Source organism: Dipodomys spectabilis, unplaced genomic scaffold, assembly GCF_019054845.1.
Source record: "Dipodomys spectabilis isolate Male_0828 unplaced genomic scaffold, ASM1905484v1 ptg000003l, whole genome shotgun sequence".
Lineage (NCBI taxonomy): Eukaryota > Metazoa > Chordata > Mammalia > Rodentia > Heteromyidae > Dipodomys > Dipodomys spectabilis.
In genome coordinates, this window is record NW_024870680.1 from 18,114,866 (window position 1) to 18,139,589 (window position 24,724).

Genomic DNA, 24,724 nt, shown 5'->3' on the forward strand with positions numbered 1-24,724 from the left:
ATGACCTTGACTCTAGTGATCGACAGTAATCTAGTCAACTTCTTTGTCAAAACAAATACCTCCAATCCAACCTTTTCTCACAGGCCCATAATCAACAATCCTTGATAAATCTGAACTGTAGATGAGGATTAGGAAATTGCCACACACACACACACACACATACACACACAAACACAAACACACACACACACACACACACACACACACACACCCTCTGTACCCCTCCATAGCCACTGATGCAAAATTGCCTATGTTCCAAATCTTTAGAACAGCATCAAAGCAAAAGAATCATATCACCAGCAACATTGGCTAGTTAGTGAAACTCAGGTGGCTACAAAACTGAGGTGCAAATGGTGGCTACAAAAAAAAAGCTGATGCAATGTTTATCCATCAGAGAATTAGACAAGGGCTGGGAAGGTGGCTCAGTGGTAGAGTGCTTGCCTCCATGCATGAGGCCCTGGGTTCAATTCTTCAGTACCAATAAGCAGAAAAAAACGGAAGTGGCCTTGTGGCTCAAGTGGTAGAATGCTAGCCTTGAGCTGAAGAGCTGAGGGACAGCGATCAGAACCAGAGTTCCGGCCCCACAACCACAAAAAATAATAATAATAATAATAATAATAAAAAATAGAACTGGAAACATGTCAAAAAAGAATTCCAGGGCTGGGAAGGTGGCTCAGTGGTACAGCGCTTGCCTTGCATGCATGAGGCCCTGGGAGGATTCCTCAGCACCACATAAGCAGAAAAAGGTGCAAATGGCTCTGTGGCTCAAGTGGTAGAGCGCTAACCTTGAGCTGAAGAGCTGAGGGACAGTGCCCAGACCCAGATTTCAGGACCCACAACAGACAAAAAAAAAAATAGAACTGGAAACAAATATGTCAAAAAAGAATTCCAGGGCTGGGAAGGTGGCTCAGTGGTAGAGTGCTTGCCTTGCATGCATGAAGCCCTGAGTTCAATTCCTTAGCACCACATCAGCAAAAAGAAAAAAACCGGAAGTGGCGCCATGGCTCAATTGGTAGAGCACTAGCCTTAAGCTGAAGAGCTGAGGGACAGCACCAGGCCCAGAGTTCAGAACCCACAACAGACAAAAAAAAAAAAAAAAGAAAAAGAATTCCAGCCCCTTATCTATTATACTAAAGGAAAACAGCAGACTTTTTCTTCTGCACTTGTCAACTACCTTGTGCTTTTATTCCAGGAGCCTAAAGCTAACCAGCACAATATGACTGCAGAGAAATCCCAAAAATGTACTTATGATTCTAGCTGTACCACTGTGCACAATGCACATTATAGAAATATAAAATTTTCCAATGAGATGGCATTGTTACAGAACTCTCACCAAAAAAAAAAAAAATCCTGGACATCTCTGAATTTAAGAGCAAGAATTTTACTAAATGATTTATTTACAATTAGTTGAAAACAAAAGAAAAACAGTGACTTCATTTTTCTATTGCAAAACAAATGAAGTAATAATCTTGGAAATGAACTGTTAGACATTTTTAATGTTTCGCTTAATGAAAGTGAACAAAAGACAAAAATTAATAGACATCATATTTGAGTTACTTCCTTCTATGCCAGACAAAACATGTTACTGAGAACATTCTCTTTTTTAAAATTTTTACCATACTGCATAAATTAATCTTTTTCATCATTACTGCTATCAGTATTTTTTTATACAAATGGTCATCTGAATACAATACAATGTAGTTTAGTTGATAGGGATCAATACGTGCCATATTAGGATTACAAAAAAGTCTAAATGTAGAAAAGAAAAAAAATGAGCCAGGTACTTATCAGATCTGGACAATTCTTGATGGCAGTAACTTTGGCCTAAATATGAGATTTGACTAAATTAATCCCAGCTGCCTATTTTGACACTTTCTTCTTAGCTCCTTGATTAATAAGAAGTACCAGGGTAAAGCTAAGACACTGCTAAGGGCTTACTCCTTAGGGAGTGACTCCTATACATAGTCTGCAAAAGCAGAAACAATTCATCTTCTGTCAGTAGCAGAGAGAAAAGGGGCTGTACAGAGTTGGAAGGGGTATTCCGTCAATACAGCTCTTCCTGAATGAGAATTCAGTCATTTCTCCTTGGGACTATTAGGAGCAATAAGGCATAAGACTGTCTTGCAAGCAAGCAAGATATCAGGAAGAATATAGCACAAGGAAAGATGTACATACCATTTATGAGTGAAGGACTTTGAATCAAATAGACTGGAGTTGGGAGAAAAAGATGGTTCAAGTGTACCTAAGGGCTCAGATGCATAAAACACACAAGAGGGCCAGGGGCCATGCACAGAGTTTGATCAGCATAGCATCATGGGTTCTGAACATTGTAAAGGGTTGAAATATGGAAAGACTTCAGTGGTAAAGCAACACTTAGTGAATTTATAGATTAGAAGCCCGTGGTATGTAACATTATAAAATGAGACCGTGCCAGCCTCATAGTCTAGAAAAACCCCAACACGCTTCAAAGGAGTAGGTGGGAAGAACTTCGAGGTCAAGGAATTATAGGTAGTAGGACTTGGCTCAAAAGCCATATATTCATATTTGTTTTCCATCCCAATAATCCAGTAGCCATTTTTGCGTTGATAATGTTTTTCTTTCTCAACGTTAAATTTTGCCACGGAAGAGAAGTATTGGACACTTTGTAACCCCATGCAGCAGGATGATTTATTAGGCCCAGTAAAGTGTCTTCCATCACTTAACCCCAGGAGCCAGGATGCTTTCTTAGACAAATCTACTTCCCAGTAATGTTTCCCTGATGTGATCAAAGGGAGCCCCAGGGCCCCAGGTGAGTAAAGTTGACCTACGTGGAAACCTCGTGAGTCTGAAAAATAATAGTGCTCTTTATATCTTATCTGTCTCTGATCTTTAGAAATGACCATTTCCCGATGATTGTTCTCATTTATTGTCACATGAACTGTAGAAAAAAAAAAATGACAGGTTTGAGTGAGAGATAGAATGTAGCTTTTTTTTATGATGTTATAAGCAGACTCATAACAAGAATGTAACAGAGAACCGGGAAGCACTTTGAAGTTAGAAGGAAAGGTGGACCACAACAAAAGCTTCTCTTCATATATAGTCAACAGAAATATGAGTCTGAAAATATGAGACCTAGCAGAAAAACAAATTCTGATAGATGGTAACACACTTTGCTCCTTACCCCAATAACGGTGGGCATCTGTCAGCTCTGAAATGACAAGAATTTACACTATTAAATGTAAGGAAAAGAGTCTTCTGGAATCCATTTCTTGCCCAGAGGGAAGGAGAGGAACTGAGACAGGGTGGTGACATGGTCAGTGGGTGAATGGCATTTCCCCATGACATGTGATCACATCATCAACACAGCATCCACCCTCCATATCCATACGCCACATACTGTTCCTCATTTAGCCCCCACCACAGCTAGACTCCCACAATCTGACTCTCACCCAGCTATCCTCACCTTGAAACTCTTGCAGCATTCCTGTCAGGTCGGGAGCTTGGTACAATCTCCGTTCTTCCTTGGGGAAAGTTATTGGCTTCTCCATTGTCAAGATATCACATCTACGGATGAAAAGAATGAATTTCCACACCTCAGACTTTATAACCTTCATTGCCACCAACTACCTGTTGTTTCACCCTTCTGACACTTATATGTACCTACCTTGGGGTCCTGAGAAAAGAAAGGATAGACTATGGGTGAAGTCATAATAAATCACTCATGTTCACCTTCCTGCGTACTTTCTGTGGGACATAGGGAAGACATTAAACTTCCTGAAGCTACTTTACCAGCCCCACTCATGGTTTTTAAATCACAACAAAACTTGGATACCTAGGAGAAAAAAATACATACTGCCATGAATCTTGGTTCCTAGGAAAATAGGCAGAAAATATGTTGGCAAAACCTGGATCTTCCTGGATATTCCAGGCATAGGAGGTGTAAAAATCACATGTGGAGAAACCCAAGAACTTCAAAGCCAGTTGTCATTACAGAGGATCTCGGAGAGAATAGTTTAGCCTTCAGGTTCTCTGGGAGAAATTACAAACATTTGGAAAAGGAGGGTTCAGAAACACAGAAGCAGGGCTGGGAAGGTGGCTCAGTGGTAGAGCGCTTGCCTCGCATGCATGAGGCCCTGGGTTCGATTCCTCAGCACCATACAAGCAGAAAAAGCCAGAAGTGGCACTGTGGTTCAAGTGGTAGAGTACTAAGCCTTGAGTTGAAGAGCTCAGGGCCAGCACCCAGGCCCAGAGTTCAAGGCCCACGATCGACAAAAAAAAACCCACAAAAAACAACCATAGAAACAATGCTGCTCTGAAATCTACGACTAAGGAGAGACGGTGATGCTGCCAGGTGGCTGTGCATCCTTAACAGGGACACCTTCCATCATTTGTCTAAAGTCTGTGAGCCCAATGGACCATTTGCACCAGAGCCCAAACTCTGTTCCTACAGGTCAAGAGAACAAATATGTAACTAGTCATTGGTTTTCAGGAGAAATATACAAACATATTGGAAGTTTGGCAGTGGACAATTCTAGGTACAAAACAAAGATTTGTTCCATGTAAACTAAACAAAGCATCTGTCAGATCTAGGACCAGGGCTAATATAGGCACATAAGATGAATAAATGATTGCCACGCCACCTCCTGTGGAGTCTGTGTGAGAGATCAGGCCAGGCAAAGCATAAGCTTCAAGGAAGCATGCCTGCAGGAAGAGGGTGCTGCTTCAAGGCTTCCTATATACTTGGCTGCACCTTTACTGCCTCTATTTTTATCCTTATTGTTCTCTTCTTGGTCCATGGAAAAGGCACAATGTTCCTTTCCAGTCCAGTAACTACGCCTTCTTCTAATAATGAAGAACAAAAACAAAAGACTAGATGTAAACAGACTAGATGCCCCCAGATGCCCCTCCATTTTTGAAAGCAGTTTTGTGGCTCACTCATAGTAAATATAGAAATTTGAAATTTCCAGATATGTTGCAACGGGCAGAATTAATGATTTAAACTAAACCAGAAGGAGTTATCCCCGGAGCACAGAGAGTTCTAGAAAAAGGGACCCCTGATAATAAAAGGAAAAGAAAGATTCCCCCAACCGTTATGACTAAGTTTGGTCCAGCTTATGTTATAGGGAATAGATAGTAGTTTCCCACAAAATATAAAGTTAGTGGCATCACATTTCCTGAGCTGACCAATGAACCATTGCCTTATACAGGCGTTTATAAAGATGGACATAGATGGATTAATGTAAAAGGAAAAAGAGTATCTTGGTATTCATTAGATTTTTATGCAAAGATTAGGTAGATCTAGACCATTGTGGTATTTATTATCAAAACAACAACAAGATAGTTTAAAATAACAATTAGAAATTCATGTGAAAAAATATTGGGATCAAAATCATAGAAAACGGAGAATGCCTGAGTCAACCAACCTGGGAGTGGTTTTTAGGATGGTTTCAAAGGGACTTAAAAATGTATGGAAAAAATAAAAAGAGTACAATATAAGTACAGCCCTGTCTTAGGTTTGTAAATTATTAAACATAAAAAGGCTGAATAGATGACGCATTCTACTAAACTATATGCTAGACTTGTTTCGCACCACTTAGCTTAAACAGTTGGTGGAATAGTCATCAATTTTCATGTAACCCATTAATGCTTTGCTTTTCTTAAAAACTGATTACGTGCTTAAATAAACAAAGAATCAATGTCGTAATCACACATTGTATAAAAATGTTAATTCTCCTCAATAAAGACACACTCAGACGCAACTCTTTTGAGTCTGTGTCTGTCACTTAGCCCACTCCTTGCCCACCTATCCCGAGACTTCTGTCCCGTCGGTCCCAGTGCTCCGACCGAGCTGGTCCGTCGCAAATGATTATGTTTACAGTAGGGTCTGCTACTGTCTCACCTTATCCTCAATACCACTCCTGACCCACATTCTAATTCCTCTCAACCCAGATTCCTTACCAGAGGATCTAATTTATCCCTCAATAGTCAAAAAGCACCCAAATCTTGATTTGCAACCAGTACTTAGAGACAGTATTGTAAGCAAATTTGCCTGGAAGATGTTATATTCTAATTGACCGTTAGATCATTCTAGTAGCTATAAATCTTGTCTCACCAAACAAAGGACCATCCTGGTATCGCACACATACCTTTTTGTGATTTCATTAACGTCCTAGGGAGAAAGTAGAGAACATGATTTAAGAAATATTCAATTTTCCCATCTTATCAAGCTTCATCAAGTTCTCACTAGCCCTTACTGTTCTGGTATTAGATATGATTTTTTACAAAAACGTAAAGACTACCGTCTAAAGATAGTTATCCCATAGCTTATCTGTGATGGTTTCAATTATACCATACTATACACAGCTAAACACCTGACACATTGTAGTCTGCCTAGTATCAGTAGGCCTTAGTGAATCAAAGATGAATTGTGTCTCTTCTATAATTGACCCAATGCACATATATATGAAATTCTTTGAGAAATTTATTTTATTGAGTTTTCACTTAAACAAAGTTTCATATATTTCATAATGAAATCACCACAAATATCATAAACTCTAGGTGTCTGATAATTTAACACCAACCAAACTGACTTCCTTTAGTTAATCTAACCTCTTGCCTCTACATCTCCACTGCTAGAATTTTAGGCATTTACCACCATGTCTGGCTTTCTTATCTCTTATATACCCCATTCTCATTATGTGGCCAATATAACTCAACCATTTTTGTAAAAATTATATTATTCCTGAACTCCAGTCTCTACCAGCCTGATTTAGTTTGTTTCCTTTTTTTTGTTGTTGGTCATGGGGCTTGAACTCAGGGCTTGGACGCTGTCCCTGCGCTCTTCAGCTCAAGGCAAGTGCTCTACCACTTGAGCCACAGTGCCACTTCCAGTTTTCTAGTGGTTTATTGGAGATAAGAGTCTCATGACTTTCCTGCCTGGACTGGCTTTGAGCTGTGATCCTCAGATCTCAGCCTCTTGAGTAGCTAGGATTACAGGCATGAGCTACTGACGCCCAGCTGTTTCCTTATTTTTTTCCAGCCATCTACTCTTTCTATTTTTTTTTTGTCTAACCATCACAACTATCATCTTATTTACTTGATCAGATAAATGACTATGTGTTTGGTTTTTTAAATAAAAAAAAACTAGGTCAATATCTGGTTTGCACTACATGTGCATACATGTGTGTGCACAAACACACACATGCTTTGATTTTTTTCTTTTCTTTCTTTTGCCAGTCCTGGGGCTTGAACTCAGGGCCTAGACACTATCCCTGAGCTTTTGATCAAAGCTAGCACTCTACCACTTGAGTCATAGAACCACTTCTGGCTTTCTCTGATTATGTGGTACTGAGGAATGGAACCCAGGGCTTAATGCATGCTAGGCAAGCACTCTACCACTAAGCCACATTCCCAGCCAAGTTCTATTTTTTTTTTTTTCTGTGTCAGTCGTGGGGCCTGAACTCTGGGCCTGGGCACTGTCCCTCAGCTCTTCAACTCAAGGCTAGTGCCCTACCACTTGAGCCACAGTGCCACTTCTGGCTTTTTTCTGTTTATGTGGTACTGAGGAATCGAACCCAGAGCCTCATGCATGCAAGGCAAGCACTCTAGCACTGAGCCAATTTCTCAGCCCCCAAGTTTTAATTTTTATAGTTGCATTTTTGTGTTGCATATAACAAAAAATAGACAAAACTGAATTCAATGCTTCAAAGAATTTTGGGCCAGGTGCTAGTGACTCATGCCTATAATCTTAGCTACTCAGGAGGCTGAGATCTGAGGATCATGGTTCAAAGCCAAGTTCAAAGCCAGCCAGGGCAGGAAAGTCTGTGAGACTCTTATCTCCAATAAAACACTTAGAAAACCAAAAGCGGTGCTGTGCTCAAGTGGTAGAGTGCTAGTCTGAGCTAAAGAGCTGAAGGACAGAGCCCAGGCCCAGAGTTCAAGCCCCACAACCAACAACAACAACAACAAAAAGAATTCTGGACTGGGCACTGGTGGCTCACGCCTGCAATCCTAGCTACTTAGGAGGCTGAGATCTAAGGATGAAGTTTCAATGTCAGCATGGGCAGGAAAGTCTGTGAGAATCTTGTCGCCAATTAACCACTAGAAAAGCAGAAGTAGAGCTGTTGCTTAATGTAATGAACACTGGCATTGAGTAGAAAAGCTCATTGACTGCACCTACGCCTTGAGTTCAAGGTCCACAACTAACAAAATAAAACTGGGGGGATGGAAATACAACTTCAATCATAGCCAAATTTGGAAGGTTAAATTTATCCTTAGGATCTCTTCTATGTCCTTTTCTAAATTGCATTTCTTTTTGTCTATATTGAGTATTCCTAATAAATGAAGGACATGTGGCTTTCCTGATAAATACCTATCAGAATGGAGAAATTCTAGAGCCAGGTGCCAGTGGCTCATGCCTATAATCCTAGCTACTCAGGAAGCTGAGATCTGAGGATTGTGATTCAAATCCAGCCCAGGCAGGAAAGGCTGTGAGACTCTTATCTCCAATTAACCACCAAAAAACTGGAAGTGGTGCTGTGGCTCAAGTGGTAGAGCGCTAGCCTTGAGCTGAAGAGCTGAGTGAGGGACAGCTTCCAAGCTTAGATTTCAAGCCCCACAACTGACAAAAAAAAAGAAGAAAAAAAAGTCTTTTCCAATTTTTAGGAAAAACTATGGTCTTGAAAGGCATTTGCCTGTCATAAAACGGATAAAGGACCTCAGTGGAATTTTCTTTTTTTTTTTTTTTTTTTTTTTTTTTTTGGGTCCGGTTGTGGGGTCTGAACTCTGGGCCTGGGCACTGTCCCTCAGCTCTTCAGCTCAAGGCTAGCGCTCTACCACTTGAGCCACAACGCCACTTCCAGCTTTTTTCTTTTTGCTTGTGTGGTACTGAGTAATCGAACCCAGGGCCTCTGGCATGCAAGGCAAGCGCTCTACCACTGAGCCACCTTCCCAGCCCTTCAGTGGAATTTTCTTAAAAGAAGAAACACAAACAAGACTTTGTGTTTAACCTTTAATTCTAGTTATTCAAGAGGTACAAATTAAGAGGATCTTGATGGTTGGGATGCAGACCTCATCTAAACAAAAAGGCTAGGTATGGTGGTATGCACCTGTGGTATCACCTATGAAGAGGGCTAGGGGTAGAATTACCCTGAAGTAAGAAGATAATGACTTGAGTATGACCCTGGGGGAAAAGAAAAGACCCTACCAGAAAAATAGCTACAGGAGAAAAGAGCGTGACTGAGGTGGGACAGCCCTGACTCCAAGTGCAAGGCTGAGCATAAACCCTTTTTTTTGGGGGGGGGGGGGTCCGGTCGTGGGGCCTGAACTCTGGGCCTGGGCGCTGCCCCTCAGCTCTTCAGCTCAAGGCTAGCACTCTACCACTTGAGCCACAGCGCCACTTCCGGCTTTTTTCTTTTTGCTTATGTGGTGCTGAGGAATTGAATCCAGGGCCACATGCATGTGAGGCAAGCACTCTACCACTGAGTATAAACTCTTAATACCCCTCCTCCACTCAAGAAGAAGTAGAATGAGATGTAAGAGGAGGAGGAGGAGGAGGAAAAGGAGAATGGGGCTGGGAAGGTGGCTCAGTGGTAGAGTGCTTCCCTTGCATGCATGAGGCCCTGGGTTCAATTCCTCAGCACCACATAAGCAGAAAAAGCCAGAAGTGGTGCTGTGACTCAAGTGGTAGAGCACTAGCCTTGAGCTGAAGAGCTGAGGGATAGTGCCCAGGCCCGGAGTTCAAGCCCATGACTGAAAAAAAATAAAGAAGAAGAAGAGGAGAAGGAGGACAGAAGAAAAAGAAGAAGGAGGAGGCAGAGAAAGAGGAAGAAAGAGGAGGAGGAAGAATGGCAAAAGAAGAAGAGGCAGAGGGAAAGAAGAAGAAGGAGGAGGAGGAGGAGGAGGAGGAAGAAAAGAAAAAGAGGAAGAAATACAAAATAGCCTGCAGACATATTTTTTATTAAAGGCCCACAGTGATTGGTTAGTAAAGTATAAAGTAACTAAATTTCAACTATTATGGAGATTTAACTTCACATTTCATGGTATAGCTATTATCATAAAAGAAAAAGACAGATGTTAGCAAGGTAAGTGAGGTAATACATGTTAATTAGACTAATTTACCCATTTCACAATGTGTGCATATTTCAAAATAACAGGTTGTATGTGATAAATATAAACACTTTTGAGTAGTGATTTCAAGCTGGCTTTATAGTAATAGAAATAAAGGATTAACTAAATTTAGATATTTAACAACTAAATGACATTAACAGGTTTGTATTCAGACATACATTGACTACAACAGACATAGGAAAGATAATCAAAATAAATGTCATACATGTAAAAATAATTAAAAGTTATACCTCTTTCCAAAAAGAAAACATAGACTGATGAATTGGTGATACTGTATATTTAGAGGAAAAATAATGCCAGTCATTCACAATACTTTTGGAAAAAAGAAAGAAGGGGGAAAGTGGCAACACATTCTACAAAGGAAAAAGTTAAAATGTCTCATAACCTGTCTACAAATCAACTCATAATGAAAGGGGACTTGAGGTTCATGCCTATAATCCAAGCTACTCAGGAGGCTGAAAACTGAGGATTGAAGTTCAGAGCCAGCCTGGGCAATTGAATCCAACAGTCTCTTTTCTCCAATTAATCAGAAAAAAGTAGGCAATTGAATCCAACAGTCTCTTTTCTCCAATTAATCAGAAAAAAAGTAAGAAGTAGAAAGGTGGCTCAAGTGATAGTGTACCAGCTTTGAGTGAAGAAGAGCAAAGCAAGAGCAAAGCTGGGTACCAGTCACTAATGCCTATAATCCTAGCTTCTCAGAGGCTGAGATCTGAGGATCACAGTTCAAAGCTAACCTGGGCAGAAAAGTCTATATAACACTCCTATCTCCACTAAACTCCAAACAAACTAGAAGTAAAGTTGTAGCTTCAGTGGTAGAGCATCAGCATTGAGCTGAAGAACTCAGGGACAGTGCACAAGCCCAGAGTTCGAGCCCCATGACAGGACCCCCTCCCCCCAAAAAAGAGAAAAGCAAGAGGGAGAGCCCTTGAATTCAAGCCCCAGTACTAGCGCATGTGTGCATGCACGAGCGTGCGCACACACGCACACGTACATACACACACACAGTGTTTTAAAAATGCTTAATACTAGATTACAGAGAACAAGAACCTATTGCTGGATATATCTTCCAAGATTCAGCATTCTTCCTGAACTTGAGAAATTACTAAACATGAGATTGTTTTCTTTTTTGAAATGTATATTCATTATTCCCATAACATCTGAAAGTGACCCAAGAACTTACAGTCTTCATTAGAACAAATATAGCAACAGATAAAGCATGAGTTATATATTTCCCCCAAATCTCCGCCTATTTTAATGACTTACCTGCAGCATCTCCATCCTTGATCCATGTAACCGATGCTCTAGCTCTGAGATGAGCTCTGTTACCAACTCATTTCTCTGGGCCAGTTCATTTTCAGACTTTTCCAGACTATTCAAAACACTTTCATCATCTTCCTTCAGCCTTTGCAGCTCTTTTGCCTCCTCAGAAGCCAAGATGCCTCTCAGTTTTTCAAACTTTGCCCAAACGTTTTCTCTCTTGACCTGTATGTGCTTCTTCAAGGTAGAGAAAGAGTGAGACACTCAGTTTATCAGCTAAGGCTGGAGACACCCTGGGAATTGCTTCCCTTTGTGACGTTTCAAACCAGGAACTTTCAATCAATATTATTAAGGCCTACCAAATCTAAGACATAAATGGGAAGCTTGGGTGTGACTTAGCTCTCCCAGAGTTACCCTGTGTCCAAGACTCTTTCAACTAACTACAGGTGTTACTCTTATTCCATTCCTGAACTGAAGACAGAGGCATAATCCCCTGCCAAATATCAGTCATAGGAATGGAGCACAGGATCAAGCAGCCATTCTCACCAGAGGTCTTCCTTGTGTCCAGCTCCCTCAAAAACCAGGGACTTATTTCTACTTCCTCACTCTGCAGCCCCCACCCCACATGGGAAAGGAAGAAGAAGACTAATCAAATGACTTTGGGCCTTATCAACTCTCTGGGAATAGAGAGGAAGGGAGCTCCACCCCAATGTCCCACCCAGACTTTTGGCTAATTCCCTCAGGAAGTGTCTTTCCTGCCTTCCATAAAATTTTCTCTTCTTGGAGTTCAGCTTTCCACTTCTCAGATTCTTCCTTCTTCTTCTTCATCTTCTTCACAGCTACCAGGAGCTTGTTCTGTGAACAAGAAAGGAACCACAGTAGAGTCACTGTTTGAACTTTCTCGGTTTCTAGATAAGGGATCACCTGGAAGAAATCAGGTAGAGACTAGAGTTTACCTAAAGAAGAAAAAGTGAGGTGGCAAAAGTCTTCTTTAAGTCTGTCTCAGGTAATGAATAACAATCCTCTTACCAACAACAGAATGATCCTTTCTGTTTGCTTGTTTTGAGACAGTTTCACTAGGTAGCCCCCAGTTGGCCTCAACCTTTCTTTGTAGCCCAGGCTGGCCTAAAACTCTGAATCTTCCTGCTTCAGTCTCCATAGGCTACAGGCAAGTAATCACCCCCAGCTAGACTGATTCTGTGTTGTTATTGTTTTGTTTTGTGCCAGTCTAGGAGTTTGAACTCAGGGATTCTTGCTCTGGCTTAGCTTTCCCCCTGGTCCCCCTGCTCAAAGCTGGTCTTCTAACCACATGAGTCACACCTTCACTTCCAGCTTTTTGCTGATTCAATGGAACTAAGAGTATCATGGATATGATGATTCTCACATCTCAGCCTCCTGAGTAGCTATTTTGTAGCCATGAGCTATTAGCACCTGGATAAATGAATTCTTTTTGTAACAGAAGAGGATTCTGGTCCTGCATCAGGGAAAATAATCTACATCTCAATTCATTTCATTTGCTGCTCCACTAAAAGGAACTTAGTTGGTCACCAACTCTCCATCTATGGAGGATATAGTAGAGAAATATTTGCTGCTATCAAGAGTTTATACTTAGGCTCATTTTCTTGTAAGTCAGTGGATTGCACAGACATGTCCTTTAGGCCTGAGAAAGTCCACAGAGTAGAAATGAGTCACACTTCGCAGTTCTAGGATAGTGAGGTATTTAAACTACAATGAATGCCAGCTCAGTGGAGATTTCCCTCCAGGACTATTTTGTGCTCTGTCCTCTCTCATCTTCAATTTCTTACCTGGTATTCCTGGGCAACCTCCTCTAAGAGGTATGTGTGGTGACCACGGTGCTGTAAAGATCTCTCACAAAGCCAGCAAATCACCTTCCCATCATCCTTACAGAAGAGTTGGAGTTTTACACCATGCTCTGCACAGTGATGCACATTCTCTTCCTCTAGGATCAACCTAGCCTCCTTGAGACTGTGCACTATGTTGGCCACATGCCTATTAGGCCGGAGGTTCTCAAAGGTGTAAGGGATTCGACACACAGGACAGTTGGTCTCCCCTCTTGGGACTATGGTAGAATCATCATTTGATGTGATACAGGCTTGGCAGAAGCTGTGTCCACAGTCTGTGCTCATGGGTTCTATCATGAGCTCCAGACAGATGGGGCAGGTCACCTCTTCCTTTATGTTGGTCAAGACTGCTAAAGCCATTGATGTCTATTTTTCTGTCACTGTTTTTCTTGACTTCTGAGATTCCTTCTGCTGAGATTCCTGCATGATTGGCAAGACAATAAGGGAGAAAATTAGAAAGTTAGGCCAATCATGGGTGGGTCAAAACTAAAATATTGAAAGCAGCAGAAGAAAAAGGAGCTGTGATATTATCTATACAGGAGGCTAGATTCTGAGAATCATAGTTTGACGCTAGCCAAGGTACAACAATCTGAGATATATTTTATTTCCAATGAATGGGCAGAAAGCTGGAAGTAGATATATGGCTCAAGTGGTAGAGGATTAGCTTTAAGTGAAAATGCCAAATAATAGTGCAAGGTCCTGACTTCAAGCCCCAGTATCAGCACACACATACACATAGACACACACACACATACACACACACACACACACACACACACACACACACACACACACACACACACACGGAAAAGAAAACAGAAAGAACATTTACAATGTTTGGTGACATGGTAAAACAAATTTTTAAACACTTTTAATAATTTTAAATACTTTACTACTAGTTCATGCTATACATATTATAAATTTCCTATATGTAATGGTTGCCTTTTCCTTAGTTTTACTAAACATTAGAAATAGACCTTATAATTAAATTGTCAGGGCTGAGAAGTTGGCTCAGTGGTAGAGTTCTTGCCTCGCATGAATGAGGCCCTGGGTTTGATTCCTCAGCACCACATAAGCAGAAAAAAAACCAGAAATGGTGCTGTGACTCAAGTAGTAGAGCACTAGCCTTGAGCTGAAGACCTGAGGGACAGGGCCCAGGCCCAGAGTTCAGCCCCCATGACTGACAAAAAAATAAAAAATAAATTGTCAGGCACCAGTGGCTCAAGCCTATATTCTATCTACTCAGAAGTTGAAATTTGGGGATCAAGATTTGAAGCCAGGGGCTGGGAAGGTAGCTGAGTGGTAGAGTACTTGCCTTACATGCATACAGCCCTGGGTTCAATTCCTCAGCACCACATAAGCAGAAAAAGCCAGAAGTAGTGCTGTGGCTCAAGTGGTAGAGTGCTAGTCTTCAGCTGAAGAGCTGAGGGACAGAGCCTAGGCCCAGAGTTCAGACCCCCAACACTGACCAAAAAAAAAAAAAAAGGAAAAAAAGGTTTGAAGAAAAGTCCATTTGTCTTATACCCAACTAGCCAATCAAAACCTGGGACTGGAGCTGGAGCTGTGGCTCAAGAAGTAGATCAGCCTTGAGCAAAGTTCAGGGACAACACCAAGATCTTGATCTGAGTTCAAGCCTCAGGACCACAGCAGGAGTATCCCCTACCCCCTGACAAGCAAAATCCTTGTTTAACTGAAGTGGAATGCCATGTCTCCCAGGAGATAAGAAACACAAGAATCAAGGCATGGTGTCCCACTACTCCTAATGACATCTGATCCTGGCAACCCCTTGGTAAAATAGGTAGGGCCAGTTCCCCTGAGTCAGCTTGAAGAAGTTATAGAAGACAGATCTTCACCCATCAACTGCCCCTTAAGATCAAGGGAACAAAGTCATTTTTGGAAAGATGAGGCAGGATAAATTAGAGGAATAGGCATGGAAAAATAGTGTTACAGGCCCAAGCCTTCTATCTGTGAGCAAATCCTAGCCTTATTGGAGGAAGTCTAGGTTAAAAAAATGGTCACCCTGGTACATTATCGCAGGTATCAAAAGGGAATTCTGTAGTAAGAAGCTGTTCTGAAAAAACAATGGGGCCCCAGCCTGCCATGCCTATGTACTCAGGAAGCAGCCAAGAAAATATTGGGAGATTTCATTAAAACCAGGCCTCTGCCTTAGATTAACCTGCAGGCAACCCAGCAAGAGGTGTGCAATTGGCCTGAATGATGCTGCCGGAGACACTGCTGCTCCCAGCCTGGGTCCAGCCCATCCTTTCCAACATGGAGGTTGTTTATGTTAAATAGTTTATCAAGGACAGCTGGCAGCCATCTGCAAGGGACTCTATGTCATCATTCTGACCATCCCTACCATGGTGAAAGTAGATGGGACCCCTGCCTGGCTCCATCACACATGGCTGATTTCTGGTGAAAGGCCAGTTTCAGATCTGCTGAAACTAAGACTTTTGTGTCACACATCTGTCAACTCCGTCCCTGAAACTTTGGTTAAAGTAACTTGGTCAGGCTCCTGGTCCTAAAAGTCCAATACAGCTCTCTCACTGAGAAATCAGTGCTTTGATTTCATGTGCATAAAACCAGTGGGGAAAGGGGGGATGCTGGATATAACTGGTACCATCTTGGCCATATGGTGGTTGATAGGGTTTAACTGGCACCATCTGGTCTTCATTGTGGAGGAAGGTAAAGTCCCACTTCCCAGGTGTTGGGTGTGCCTGAATTCCTAGAGGCAGGGGCAGGCTACTGAACTTGTCAGTCCTGTGCTTTAAACATGTAAGACTCTTGAATTTCTTGTGACCCTGCCCCCATCCCTGACACTATTTAGGCCCAGACTAGTTCAAGGGCCATTACACCATGCCTCAGTCTAGTGTCTCCTGTTTCTCCTGTGATAACCATGACATCCCACTTCAGCTTGCAATTGGAGTTGATTTGGTTTGTTGGTATTATTTTTCTGCTCTTTTTTCTTTGCTTTACTACGGTCCTGGCTTTGCTTTCTAACAGTGTTAAGTGTATTCATGGGGCTGCAGGGCTTTGTGACAAGAGTCCACTTGTAATCACTGGCTTTCCAATAAAGACTCCTACATTTGGAGTCTCATCCAGGATCCCAATCAGCAAGATCCCCAGTGCTGAAGAGTATGCTTGGGTCCCTGCAAGCTGGCTGCCACAGAATGGGAACCCCCACAGGGGAGGCACTCCTTGAGATGTCTCAGGGATCCATGGTCTTTCTGCTGCTATGACAATCAGCTCATAGACACCAGATATGCCATAAAAATATTTTTGGAGTTGGGAGACCTCCAGAGTTGGCCTCTGTTTTCTGGGGATTGATCTGCCTGGAAATGGAATGGTAAGGGGAGCATGCTGGAGACCTACCTTCTTCCCTATTGTACATGAGAATAGGTGCTGTTGAGGTTGCTGAGTGGGAAGGGCCCACTCAGCAGACTCTCATCCTGTAGATGTTTCTGTAGGATCTGAGGTGGGAGATGTGTGGGTCAGGGCCTGCTCAGTATGCTCTCATACAGTAGAGAGATCTGGTTACAGCTAAGCTGGGGGCCCACTAGGCCCCAACTCAGCCTTCAGTTTTGTCTGTCTTTGTCCTATCTTCTGTTTTCTTAAGATTGGTACCAGTTTGTAATGTGGATCCTTGTTTTCGGTGTCTCTATGGGAGGAAGTCAGAGTTCTAGCCATCTGGCTGAAGCTGCAGCCTGCTCAGCAAGGCAGTTGGAGTCAGGGCATAGGCAGCTTCAGTCTTACCCTAGGTTCATCTTGGGCTCAGTGTAAATTGGTATGTAAAGTGCTCAAGTCAATATTGAGTAAAAGACAAGAGGCAGGCAACCTGGTGGGCTAAACACTTAGCTTCAGTGACCCTCATCCAACCTTCCTCCAACTGAAGGTATTCAAAGGTCAATTGATAACGTACCTAGCTAATGTACCTTGCTAACACAAGCAAGCCTTGGAAAAATGGGGCTGGGGGATGCTAAGGTGATGTGTTAAAAAGTTTTGTCTCAGATCTTGGTTAACTGTAAAATATTTAATTCCAGAAAATGTGTGGCCAATATTTAATTTTGCATGCTTTAAAATCTTTGTTTACAAGTGTGTGTGTGTGTGTGTGTGTGTGTGTGTGTGTGTGAACATGTTCAAGATAAAAAATTGTCAATATAGTGTGAGAAAAAAATAGGTGGGTTTAAACTTAAACCACAAATAAGGTAAATGGGTGGGTTTAAGCTTAGACTACAAAGAAAGACATCAGATTTTGGAGTAACCAAATGTCTCAAAGGATTGTTACACTGTATTAAAGGGAAACTTTAGTTAAAAGGTTTTCTAAGGATTGTTTTAAATGCAAATTAAAACACTGATTATAAAGCAAAAAGAAGTTAGGAGAGAAAGTCTTTGGAAAGGGGATTAAAAATGGCACCCCCTGTGTAAAATGAACTAGAAAAAAGATGAACCAAATATCAGTAGAAGAAAAATCTGACAAAAACCAGAATAAAAACACATCAGATAGGGCTAGAGATGTGACTCAAATAGTAGAATGCCAGGTGAGCTGAAAAAAGCCAAGTAAGAGTGCAAAACCCCAGACAAAGTCTAGTCCTTACATAAAAATGAAAAAGGAAATAAAAAGACTTCAATCAGACAAAAGAAAGATCATAGGACAATTTAGTCAACAAAATTTCCTTTTAAGCAAAACTCAATTTTTTAAGTAGAAAAGAGAAAGAAGGAAAGAAAGAAAGGAAGGAAGAAAGGAAGGAAGGAAGAAGGGAAGGGAAGAGACGACTCAAAAGCAAACACAGGGATTATAAGGGACATAGAGGAAATGGATAGATTCCTTTAAAATACATATTTAAAAAAATGAACTAGGGGACTGGGAATGTGGCTTAGTGGTAGAGTGCTTGCTTCGCATGCATGAAGCCCTGGGTTTGATTCTACAGTACCACATTCACAGAAAAAGTCAGAAGTGGTGCTGTGATTCAAGTGGTAGAGTGCTAGCCTAGAGCAAAAGAAGCTCAGGGACAGTGCCCAGGCCCTGAGTTCAAGCCCCAAGACTGGCGGAAAAAAAAAAAGAACTAGGAAGAGTAAAACCTCAACAGGCCCACTATCAAATAAAGGGACTGAATTGTTAGAAGGCTGAGACTAGAGGTTCATGGTTGGAATTCAGTCCTGGCAAGAAAATTTGGGAGTTTCTGCTTACAAAACAACCAGCAAAAAGCTGGAGGAGTAGATTCAGTGGGGGTAGAGTCAGCCATGGGCTTTATTATACTCGGTTATAAAGCAGAGTATCAAGTCAGGCTCAGGTTGATCCTGCCTGTAAACTGACATCTGAGGATCACAGTCAGAAACCAGCCCACCCAGGCATAAAAATCTTCAAGACTTTATCTCTAATTAACCAGCAAAGATGGGAGAAAAAGCTCTACCACAATAGGGCCAGTTGTGAGTCAAAAACGGAGCAAACAAGCTTGGCCTAGACTTTAAGCCTCGAGGAGGTAGATAGATTAGAATAGACAGATAGGCAGGCAGACAAGTCTATCTAGCTCCTCCGTGTTATCAGTAATCAAGACAGCATAAAGGCAGTACATGGATAGTAGACCTTTGCTATCCAAGTCCTCAGCACTGAAGTTACTCACTTACCTACACCCTAGGTACAGTAAGTCCAAGCATCCATAACTAGACTGCATGGACTAGTCACATAACCATCACAAAATTTCTACTGCACACCTTCTTACTTCTCACCATAAACTACATCTTCTTTCTTGCTGTTTATGGGGAGCAGTGTGGGTCCTCCCACAAAGGCTACCCAACATCCCTAAAAGACAAATCTAAGTTTCACATCACTTACATGAAGGACACTGATTTCAGCTTTGCTCTTAGGGGACCATTTGCTTTCTGGGGGGAGATGCACATATTCACAAGAACAAGGTCAGGGAAACATTTAACAATTCCTCTAGCAATTTAAACAGAACTGATTTTTAAACCTGGACTGACACTGAGCAGGAATTAAAAACCTCTGATTTTGAAATTTCCCTGAATTTCATTTAAGTGATTATTTATTTGACAGATTGGTCTACACCACCACCTGTAATAAATTCCTAGATAAGGCTGTGTTTCATGTATTCCTTTCCAAAGATCCTTTGGGCCTGGCTAGGCCTGGGTTTGCTGCAGGAAGGGATGATCTGTTTCTGGAAAAGAGACTGCTCTGGTACCTTTTACTAAGGAACAAATTCAAATGACAGATGAGGAGGCAGACTGCATCAGGGAAGGGGAGGTAACTTTTTTTTTTTTTTCATTTTTTAAAATTTATTTTTATTGTAAAGGGTGGTATACAGAGGAGTTACAGTTACATAAGTTAGGTAATGAGTACATTTCTCTTTGAACTATGTCACCGCTTCCCTTGTTTTCTCCAGTTCTTTTTCTCTCCCAACCCCCCCCCCTCCACAAGTTATATTGCTCATTTTCAACATGGTGTCTAGTAAGTGTCACTGCTGCATTTGTTCACCCTTTGTCCCACCATTTCTGTGTTCCCTCTTTCTCTCCCCCAAAAAGATAAACTTACATACTAGATAAAAGGCACATGTTTTTAACTGATTCAAAACATCATTATTGGGCCAGGCACTGGTGATTCATGATCCTAGCTACTCAGGAGGCTGAGATCTGAGGGTCAGAGTTCAAAGCCAGCCCAGGCAGGAACATCCATGAAACTTATCTCCAATTAACCACCAGAAAACCATAAGTGGCACTGTGGCTTAAGTGGTAGAGTGTTAGCTGAAGAGCTCAGGACAGGGCCTAGGCCCAGAGTTCAAACCCCATGACTGACAAAAGAAAAATCATTTGAGTTGCTCACTGTGGATGACTAGACCCCACTAGACAGAATGTAGAGAGTCTCATCTTGACTTCCAAGCAAAGGGAAATGTGGAGGAAAGCACTTATCAGTGCATCAGTGTCTGCTGACACATGATAAAGAAGAAAATGATAAACTGAAGAAGCAAAGTAAAATGTTAGAAGTTTGGCTGAGTCTTCCTGAAAAGGAAAGTGGAAACTAGAGGACAAGTTAGGACTTGAATAAAGTTTCTGTTGCCTGTGTCACAGCTTTAATATGACAGCAGAGGAAGGCTCAGCACATGGCAAAGGTGTTTGTCCTTACCAAAACCCAGTGAAGATCCACAGAACCACCACCACCACAAATTTGCGAAGAGTATTCCGTACTGTTCTGGGTGGGTACTGGAGTAGAACAGTGAACGAAACAAAGACATCTGTCCTCATGGAACACAAATCAGAACTGGCTTTAGTTGGAGAATCTTTCTATTTAATCTCCAAATGATGCAAGTGTGAAAACTGCTTCAGGAGACAAGCCTTCCAGGCCTAAGAAATTCTAGGCAAGAAAAAACTTGCAGAGTTCATAAGAAGTAAGAAATACTCAAGGATTTCATAAGCATAGCTGTGAGAGCTTGGAATCTTCCAGAGTGAATGCATTTATACTAGGTAAATTGGCAAGTACTACAAATCAGGGTTCCCATGTACTTACCTAGAACCAGCTTACCAGCCCATTACTGCATGTAATGTCTGTTCACAAGATAATCTGGGGCTCTGTCCTTGGCTTTGGTACGTACACTTTTTTTCCTTTTAATGGTTCTGAGTATCAATCTCAGGACCTGATATGTGCCACGCAAGTGTTCTAACACTGAATTTCATGTACTAGAAATTTAATCCCCTAAGACAGATGTTAATGGTATTTGAGAAGCGAGATCAGAGCTGGTAATTGGATCATGAAGGTTCTGCTCTTGTGAATGGATTAATCCATTCCTGGGTAATTAGATGAATGGGTTATCACAGGAATGGTTTTGTTATAAGTGTAAGCTCTCTTTGACAGGCTTGTTCTGGTTTCACCATGGAATGCCTTATACCACTTTGCTTCTCTACTGAGGGAACCATTAGCAAGAAAGCCTTTCCCAGATGCAGGTTCTCTGCTTTGGCTCCCAGCTTCAGAGCTATAAGACACAAAGTTATCTCCTTTAGAATTTTCTAGTATATGACTTTCAATTACAGCAATAGAAAACAGACTAAGACATAGGGGAAATGGAAATTAAGACATTTAAAAATATACAGAATGGAGAAGCAAAGAGTCCCCAGTAAGTTCTGGAATAACATTGAAATTTCCAAAATTTTGCAAGAGACTAAAGAAGTTTCCATTTTCAGATGGACTATAGAAAGCCTGAACTCTAGCCAACCTTTTAGTAAAAGACTTCTCCCAATAGTTTAATGCTATGGTCAAACGCTATGGAAAACTAACATAGATTGAGTGGCATTAAGAGAATATTTTCTCTTTTATGTTTTACTGTTCTCTCTCCTTTCCTCTGTCTAGTCTCTGCTAGGATTGTTAGTCTGTATCTGCACAAACTTCATTTTGATTGGTGAAGTGGGTCTGCATATGCTTTTTTTTTTTTTTTTTTTTTTAACTGTCCCTTTAGGAAGCAGCCTTTGGCCACCTTTAATCCTCTTCCCTAGGCCTCCCCTCCACAGGCACTGCTCAGCCTGCCTCTCAGCAGGAAGTCTGTGGGCTGGGCTCCCTCTTCCTTCAGAGCAGCTGGCCTGACAAATAATTAAACTCACCCAAACTTCAGTGCCTTTCTTCTCCAGGTTCCCAAACTCTGTCCTGCTTCAACTGTTCAGTGCGCTTTCGGAAGCCAAGGGAGATGGATGGAGAGGAGGGAAAAGGCATGCTAGGAAGCCAGCGTCCCTAGTGATCCCCCAGCACTGCACACCTAAACTCCACCCAGGAGGGCGGGGAAGGAAGAGGAAGAGAAACTGTGGACCAATGAGCTGTGTCTACCCTGGGCCTCAGAATGCCGCACTTGACTAGTTCTATGGTGCTGATGTCTGGTTCAGTGCACAGGTGGGCTCCACTAAGAAGACATTCCCAGCCAGCTTTGGTACCTCTACGTCTGTTGTTTTTGACCACACTCACAGGAAGGAGGCAGCAAGCTCAGCAGTTGAGTAAAACCTTCCCCTTAAACTGCTAGAAAGCTGGAAACAGAAAAATCTCTTACTGACTTTCTCTCCCACAGGACCCAAATAAAAATATACATAGTTACTATTCCTAACTTTGCTCTTCCCTTCACTGTATTTTGTATCTTGCTGGGAATGTTTTCTTGGAAAAACACAAAGAGCAAGGAGTCTATCTTCCTGAGTGAAAGATTATTAGACTTTGGCAGCAAAGCATGCAGACATCCAGGTACCGAGAACAAAGAAAGATTTATTGCCAGGAAAGGGGCCAGCAAAACCCCTTCTCACAAGGGAGAAGTGAGAAGAAGCACCAGCTATTGTCTGAAGTGACTTCTATAACCTAGGAGGTTTAGGAGGGGCTAGAAGGGCCTAGGAGGCAAAGACCCCAGCGTGGATGTGTGGGCCAGGGACTTCATCATGGTAGACTAGAATTTATGGCTGCTGCCCAAGTAGTAGATAAGGGGTCCTGCAGCTGCCCTGACCTGAAGGTCACTCTAAGGGGCTCTTGTTGCTTTATATGGTGGTAGCTGCCCTAGAGAAGTGCCATCCCAAGGTAAAGGGGTTGGAAGTTGATTATTTACTGCCTTTACTACCCGGGCCTAGTGTTGCCTAGGAAGGGAGCATGCTAAGCTGTGGGGAAGGGAAGGAGTGGACTAAGCTATGGGAAGGGAGCTCATTTTGCTAACACTGAGTCTGCCTGCCCTCTGCCTATAAGGGGCACTTTTATTTAGCTTTCCACCTTTCTTAGCCCTTCTTATTCCTCTTCTCTCTGCAGTGTTCTGATAAATTTTAGCTCCTCTTTCATGCTTATTTTGTTTTGCCAGTTGTAGCATCAAACAAAATCCATAATGTCCTTTGGGACATAATTTAGAATGTGGGGGATAGGAAGAAGGCTCCCTTATGTGGATGAGTTATTTGTAATGAAGAGAGCATGAAGCATTCAGGTTGCCAGTTAGCCCAGGTTTTCTGCTATCTTGACAGGGGCTGTTATATTATTTTAGACTTTGCCAGAAAACCAGGCAGACAGCCAGGTACAGAGAACAAAGAAAGATTTATTGATGGGAAAGAAGCCGGGAAGACACCTTCTCAAGGTGGAGTAGGATTTATGGCTGCTGTCCAAATAGTAGTTAAGGGGCCCTGCAGCTGCCCAGACCTGAAGGTCGCTCTGAGGGGCTCTTGTTGCCTTATATGGTGGTAGCTGCCCCAGAGAAGTGCCATCTCAAGGTAAAGGGAGTTGGTAGCTGATTATTTACTGCTTGATTATTTACTGCCTTTACTATGTGGGCCTTCCTAGCATTTGCCTAGGAAGAGAGCAGGCTAAACTGTGGAAAGGGGAAGGGGCGAACTAATGATACAATTCGTGACCAAAGGCTGACACAAAGTAAAAGTTAAGCAAAGCTTTTATTTCAGCCAAGCAAGAGAATTAAACTAACTGGTCAGGGCTGTCTGTCTATGGAGAGAGCAAGGACACCTAGTCTTACAGGCTAGCTTTCATGGGGCAAAACCACAAATTATAAACTAACCTTAAGCATGTAGCTAACCTTACTCTTATTGGTTAAAACAGAAAGGTTACATATGTGCTTTTTACTGATTGGACACCTCCACCTGGCCTGTCCCGATCTTGCTTTTTGGCTGTTTTTTGGAAATTGTTTTTCTTTTCTTACAGACAGGGTCGGCTTTCTTTTACTGCACAAATAACAGATGCGGACAAGGTCAGCTCATACTTATACTTTACAAACTAAGTGGCTGCTTATACAAAATGGTCCTAAACTGGTCCTAACATGAAGCCATGGGAAGGGAGCGCTTTGGGCTAACAAGAGCTCATAACCGTACAAGCACCTTTCAATTATAATTCAAATATAATTTAAGTCTAGGATTTGGGATTCTCACCTGATCCAGGTGAGGGTTTGTGAAGCTTTCCTCTAAAAGTTGAGACTCTCCACTTACACATGTCCTTGACTTTGATTGCAGAGTAAGAATTTCTGGACAAGTCATAATGGTAAGAAAACTTGGCAGAGCTTTATTAAGTAAGCAAGCAAGCAGGCAAGCAGACAAAATAGACAAAAAAGTAGACAGACAGCCAAGCAGAAAGGCAGAGGCACACTAACAGAATGTGAGTGTTCTAAAGGGAGAGAGACACACACAAAGAACTCTTCAACATCAGGGTTATTCATGTGATAAAGTTAGAGGTCTGACTTCAAGGTTAGGCAAAGGTAGGTGTTCACCTTTGCTCTTAATCACTCTTGGTATTGTTACACTTGTTAAGTTCCTGGCTCTTGTTTACCATTTACTCTTTAATTCTCATTTTGTTTTGTTTTTTTTTCCCTCTTGAAGGAACCCATCCTGACACTAAACAGATGCTAATTCCTGAGGTAAGGAATGCATCCTGTTGTCTCTCTTAGAAGCAATGATAGTACTTTGCTTCTAAATACCTTGTTTGTTTCTGAGGTGCCTTCACCAGGTCTCATTTACCTTAGTCTGTCATGCTTTATTTTACCCTAAAA

At 41.9% G+C, this 24,724-nt stretch overlaps 1 protein-coding gene across 1 annotated transcript; it reads right to left on the reverse strand.

Moving 5' to 3' along the window:
* Positions 1-1,365: 1,365 nt before the first annotated feature.
* LOC122114988 (tripartite motif-containing protein 5-like) lies at positions 1,366-21,971 on the reverse strand. Its single transcript, XM_042688265.1, has 8 exons — positions 21,828-21,971; positions 13,170-13,646; positions 12,124-12,219; positions 11,371-11,601; positions 6,126-6,148; positions 3,443-3,543; positions 3,161-3,187; positions 1,366-2,917 (listed from the first exon to the last, which is right to left on the reverse strand). Exons 2-8 carry the CDS (start codon positions 13,584-13,586, stop codon positions 2,301-2,303), a joined length of 1,512 nt encoding a protein of 503 aa, XP_042544199.1. The 5' UTR covers positions 13,587-13,646; positions 21,828-21,971; the 3' UTR covers positions 1,366-2,300.
* Positions 21,972-24,724: the final 2,753 nt, after the last annotated feature.

Excerpts from the sequence above, each read along its gene's own strand:
- LOC122114988 (XM_042688265.1), bottom strand. The coding sequence starts at position 13,586 with ATGGCTTTAGCAGTCTTGACCAACATAAAGGAAGAGGTGACCTGCCCC. Across the intron at positions 12,220-13,169 it reads AGGTTGCCCAGGAATACCAG|AACAAGCTCCTGGTAGCTGT; the intron begins GTAAGAAATTGA and ends TCTTGTTCACAG. Across the intron at positions 3,544-6,125 it reads GTTAATGAAATCACAAAAAG|ATGTGATATCTTGACAATGG; the intron begins GTATGTGTGCGA and ends TTTCATCCGTAG.